Consider the following 6108-nt stretch of genomic DNA (forward strand, 5'->3'; position numbering starts at 1 on the left):
GGATTAGCCTAGTGAGCCACGGCGCCGGCCTTATATATTTGTTTTTAGTCTAGATAGTCACTCACCTCAGCAAGAAAGGGCTTACTGCTATTAGATGCCTGGCAAACAGGCAGACAATGCCTTTTAAAGCCTCTGAGGACATTAAATTATTACTTTTTCTACACAAAAATTCAGACTCCATCCAACAGAGAGAAGAGGTACATGCTGACAGTTTATCAGTATGGTCTAGGGAAAAGTATACTTTGTTTTCTTATTCGTAATGTTGGAGTTACATAAACAGGGACGTGACCCAAAACGTTTCCTACCCCATTGGTAGAACTGCCCACTCCACCACTCTGGCTGTTAGAGCCCAGAGGGGCTCTTTAGATGTCCTTGGTCACGTAGTCCTGGATAACTGCACTGTACTGGATTACCTTGAGCCACACAGGGTGGGGTCTGTGCTGTGATGAGTGCTTCATGCTGTACTTGGATAATTGCTTTTAGCCAGATTGAGTTGGAAACTTCCAAAGTCTTAAAATTGACTAAGTTCCTAAAAGGAGTGCCCTTAAAGAATCCTCTCAGCTGGTTCAATTTCTAATTCTCAGATTTTTTCAGCTGGCTACACTCTGATATTGATTCCATGTTGCATTCTGCCCCACGGGTTTGTTTGCCTTTTGTTTTCTGTTTTGAGAGGTAGGGAGACAGAAAGAGGGTCAGAACACCCAGGCTGGTTCACTCCCCAAATGCCCAAGAGCCAGGCACTCAATCCAGATGCCCTACATTGAAAGCAGGGACCCAACCACTAAAGCCATCACCTACTGCCTCCCAAGTGCATGCATGTTAGAAGGAAGTTTAAATTAGAGTGGAGTCAGGACTTGAACCCAAGCACTCTGATACAGTATGCAGACATCCTAAACAGTATCTTACTAAACAGACACACCTGCCCAATTTTTTTAAAGATCTCATTTATTTATTTGAAAAGTGGGAAGAGAGAGAGATTGAGATTGAGATTGAGATTGAGATCTTCATCTGCTGGCTCAGCACAATGGCTGGCATTAAACCAGGTCAAACTCGGGAGCCTGGAACACCATCTGGTCTCCCATGTAGGTGGCAGGGGCCCAAGCATTTGGACCATCTTCTACTGCTTTCCCAGGCATCTTAAGGAACTGCATCAGAAGTGGAGCAGCTGGGATTTGAACCAGCACCCCTATATGGTATGCAAGTATCATGGTGATGGGTGGTTTAAGCCACTGCACCACAACACTGGCCCCACCTTACAGTTTTGAAAAATTCTCATCATAGGACTAAGCATATGCTTCTCTTTAAGATTATTCTAGCCTGTTTCTACAGATGCCTGCAAGACAGCCCACCAGAATCATGCTAATCCAACACTTTAAGACTCTAGACTCACTCCAATTAGAAATTGTAACCAGTCTTACCCGAAATACTATTTTTGAAAGTTATTTATTTCTTTGAAAGACAGAATGATAGAGAAAGGGAGAGAGAGAGAGAGAGAGAAAGAGAGAAAGAGAGAGAGATCGATCTTGCATCCACTGGTTCACTCCCAAATGGCTGCACCAGCTGAGTTTGGGCCAGGCTGAAGCCAGGAGTCAGGAACTACATCATGGTCTCCCACATGGGTGGCAGGGGCCCAGGCACTTGAGCCATCTTCTGCTGCCTTCCCAGGTGCATTAGCAGGAAGCTGAATCAGAAGTGGAGCAACTGGGACTCAAACCAGTAGTCTAATATGGGATGCTAGCACCACAAGCAACGATTTAACTCACTGTGCCACAGTGCTGGCCCCATACACCCAAGAGACTGATTCAGATCTGACAGGTACCTGGGTGAATCTTGTAAGTAAATGGATTTAGTTGCTCAGTTGACCACTGCCTGCTGTGAAGATCCCAACATGAAACTGAATGGATCTGAGCAGGTAATCAACCACTCTAGCATCATAATGGAACATGAGCGACATAATTGATCATCAGTACTGCCTGCTGATAGGTTTTAATCAGAGGGGGGGAAACGTGTCTACGGCCATGCCCCTGAACATGTCCAACTTCAAAAGGGAGAAGTGTAAACCTTGGGAAAAGCTGAACCTTCAAGATGAATTTTGAGTGGCAAAATGTGCCTAACATTTAAAATGGAGCCAGCCAGACATTTGCTGACTAGAGATTGCATATATATTCTGTTGCTCTGTATTCCGAAAACGTAACAAAAAATCTGCTTTGTGGCTCTTGCCTAGGTATGTTTCTGTTTGAGAGATGATCATTTCTAAAAAATTCTCAACTTCATCATGTGGACTTGACCAATGGACTGCAACCTATGGTCAACAATTGAAACTGAATAACTCACAATACCTCATTTGCATAAGCCTCTCAGAACTGAACAAGCATAAATGCTTCATTTGTATAAGTGGACTTCAATGAGAAACTGAGTGGGAAATTCCTATAAGTAGGACAATTCCTTTCCTTTGTTGGTGTAATGCACTTCTGGTTTCTGTTAAACAACATATGGCCCAAGGCTGGCGCTGTGGCATAGCTGGTAAAGCCGCTGTCTGCAGTGCCAGCATCCCATATGGGCACCAGTTTGAGTCCCAGCTGCTCTGCTTACGATTCAGCTTTCTTCTGTGACCTGGGGAAGCAGTAGAAGATGACCCAAGTCCTTGGTCTCCTGCACTCCTGTGAAAGACCCAGAAGGAACTCCTGGCACCTGGCTTCAGATCAGCTCAGCTCCAGCCATTGCAGCTATTTGGGGAGTAGATAGAAGATGTGTGTGTGTGTGTGTGTGTGTGTGTGTCTACTTCTCTCTGTAACTCTTTCAAAATAAATAAAATCTTTTTCTTTAACATTTTATTTATTGAAAGGCAGAGTTACAGAGAGAGAAGGAGAGAGAGAGAAGGAGAGAAAGAGAGAGAAGGCGAGACAGAGAGAGAGAGAAAGAGTCTTCCATCCTCTGGTTCACTCCCCAGAATGGCTGCAATGGCCAGAGCTGCTCCAATCCAAAGCCAGAGCCAGAAGCTTCTTCTGGGTCTCCAGCAGCGGGCGGGGGCTCAAGGACTAGAGCCATCTTCTACTGCTTTCCCAGGCCATAACAAAGAGCTGGATTGGAAGTGGAGCACCCGGGACTCAAACCAGCACTCATGTGGGATGGCAGCACTGCAGGTGGAGGCTTTACCCGCTATGCAAAAGCACCGACCCCTAAAATAAATCTTAAAAAAAGGCATAGAACTTAACAAATGTAGATAAACCCCACTTTAAAAAAAAAGAAAGAAAAGAACAATTGGCCCAGGCACATTAGCAGGAAGCTGGGAAGTTGAATCAGAAGTGGACTAACTGGGGCCATGTTATAGTATAGTAGGGTAAGTCTGCCTGCAAAGTTGGCATCCCAAATGGGCACTGGTTCACGTCCTGGCTGCTCCACTTCCCATCCAGCTCTCTGCTTAGGGCCTGGGAAAGCAGTGGAAGATGGTCCAAATGCTCCCAAGTGGGAGACCCGAAAGAAGCTCCTGGCTCCTGGCTTTGGATTGGAGCAGCTCTGGCCATTGTAGCTATTTGGGGAGTGAACCAGTGGATGGATGACCTTTCTCTCGTCTCTCCCTTTCTCTGTCTTTAACTCTGCCTCTCAAATAAATAAATAAATAAATCTTTTTTTTTAAGTGAAGTAGCCAGAATTTGAATTGGCACTCTGATATGGGATATGGGGGTCCCAAGCAGCAGCTTAACTCACTGCACAGTGCATGCCCCCCAGCTTATTTCACTTAGCATAACACCTTTAAAGCTCATCCATGTCATACCATGTAACAGAATTTCATTCCGTTTTGAGAGTTAATAATACTGTACTTGTGTGCATGTGTGTATGTGTGTGTGTGACATTTTGTTTTCCCATTCATCTGTTCAATTAACATTCAGATCGTTTCTACCTCTTAACTGTTGAGAATAGTGCTACTAAAAATGACGTATACAAATATTTCTTCAGGACTGGCTTTCAATTCTTTTGAGTATTTACCCAATTGTGGAATTGCTGTATCCTGTGGTAATTCTATATTCAAATTTTTGAAGAATCACCAAACTGTTTTCCTTAGCAGTTGAAGCATTTTACATTCCCATTAACAGCACACAAAGGTTCTGGTTTCTTCACCTCTTTACCAACACTTGCTATTTTCTGTTTTTATAATAGCTATGCTAATGGACATGTGGGGTAACTCTAGTGATTAATGATGCTGAGTATCTTTTCATGTGCTTATCTATCTACTCTGCTCATCTTTGAATTGAGATGTCTGTTTTTTGTTGTTGATGATGAAGAGTTATGAGGGTTATTTATAAGTTCTGGATATTAATTCTTTATTGGCTATGTGATTGGCAATATTTTCTCCCATTCTGTGGGTTGTCTTTTCACTCTTTTGGCAGGGTCTTGTGATGCACAAAGCTGGAAATATTTTTAAATAGGGAAATGCAGAGAGACTTTGCCAATTAGCAGGTGTGATTACTGGTTAGAAACATTCTTATTATTGCCATTGCTATTATTTCATGTCTACTCATGATGAATGTTTAGGGAAAATCACAATAAAAGAGCAAATGGCCTATCTCTGAACCTCGTGGGTATCTGGGGAGTAAACCAGCAGATGGAGATCTCTCTGTGTCTCTCCCTCTCTCTGTCATTCTGTCTTTCAAATATATAAAATAAATATTTTTTAAAATGGCCTTCAGTTTTATTCAGTCTTGTGAAATCTGAGGTTCACAGATTAAAGGCTGAATATGAAATTGCTATCCATTTGGTCTGTGAATTAAGAAACAAAAGTCATAGTTTGATTATAATAGAGGAATACCTGGGAGTATATTTTGGGAGTTATTGTTCTAGCTACCTTGCTGCTTAGATTTTGTAGTTTTCCATGAGAAAAGATCTAGTTACCTTTTTAAATCAGGGTTTCCTACCATTCTTTGGTGCCTAGGGACAGGTCATTTTGGTGATGGCTGCCTTGACATCCTTGTTCCTCAGTGTGTAGATGAGGGGGTTGAGAACAGGAGTGAGAATGGCATACACAACATTGCCCGTGATGTGGAAGTCGAGGGGCAGGTCAGCCCTGTAGGCCACGTAGGCTACGGCGATGGATGAGTAGTAGGTGCCCACCACCAGGAGGTGGGAACTGCAGGTGGAAAAGGCTTTTGAGCGGCCTTCTCGAGACTTGATGCGAAGCACCGAGGCCAGGATGTGGGCGTAGGAGAGAAGCACCAGCAGGAGGGGCAGGGAGGACACCACCATGGCGATGCAGAAGCCCATGAGGGTCTGGGAGGTGGTGTCGGAGCAGGAGGACTGGACCAGAGACAGGTGGTCACAGAAGCAGTGGTGGATGTAGGCAATGCTGTTGTATGCCATCTGGGAGGTCTTTACTACTGCTGGGACGGGCAGGAGGAAGGCAGTGAGCCAGGCGCTGGCTGCCAGTGCAGCATTGGTCTGTGGGGTCATGTGGACAGGGTAGTGCAGTGGGCGGCAGATAGCCACATAGCGGTCATAGGCCATGACCACCAGGATGAAGGCTTCTGAACAGGAGAAGCTATGGAAGAGGTACATCTGCAGGAAGCAGGCAGGAAGGAAAGCTGAGGAAGTGGTCCCCAAACAGGAATAGAGACAGCATCTTGGGGACGGTGGTCGTGGTGAAAAGGATGTCCAGGGCTGAGAGGTTGATGAGGAAGAAGTACATGGGCTTGTGGAGGCTAGGCTCTGCCAGCACAGCCCCCAGGATCAGGGCATTACCCAGCAGGATGAGCAGGTAGAGGAGGAGGAAGATAAAGAAGATGGGAAGGAAGAGGTGCTCCGGCAGAGAGGGGATGCCTGCCAGGTAGAAGACAGGTGAGTCATCTCCTGATCCATTACAGGCTGTGGTCTCCATGGGGGCTAAAGCTGGATGCTCAGGAGGTGGGTAGTGAGACATCTGCAAACCAGGCTCCTCTGCAAACAGAACAACCAGAGGTTCCGGGGTGAGAATTCCAGAAAGGTCATGAACACGACTGTATTTATGTAATTTGCAGTCTAGAGCACAGGGGATGGGTTGTGTCCCATATCAAATTTCTTCAGCCCTTTCTAGAATTGCCTCTTCCCTTTTAAAAATCAACCATGAGAAATTGTCTA

The 6108-nt window shown here is 45.1% G+C and overlaps 1 protein-coding gene across 1 annotated transcript; it reads right to left on the minus strand.

Moving 5' to 3' along the window:
• Positions 1 to 4926: 4926 nt before the first annotated feature.
• Positions 4927 to 5869, minus strand: OR2AT4 (olfactory receptor family 2 subfamily AT member 4). The gene is given in 2 exon segments (XM_008267736.4): positions 4927 to 5568; positions 5570 to 5869. Coding segments are annotated over 2 exon segments (942 nt in total).
• Between the last annotated feature and the right edge of the window lie 239 nt (positions 5870 to 6108).

The sequence above is a fragment of the Oryctolagus cuniculus genome, chromosome 1 (assembly GCF_051225735.1).
Source record: "Oryctolagus cuniculus isolate XC-2025 breed Fujian yellow rabbit chromosome 1, ASM5122573v1, whole genome shotgun sequence".
Lineage (NCBI taxonomy): Eukaryota > Metazoa > Chordata > Mammalia > Lagomorpha > Leporidae > Oryctolagus > Oryctolagus cuniculus.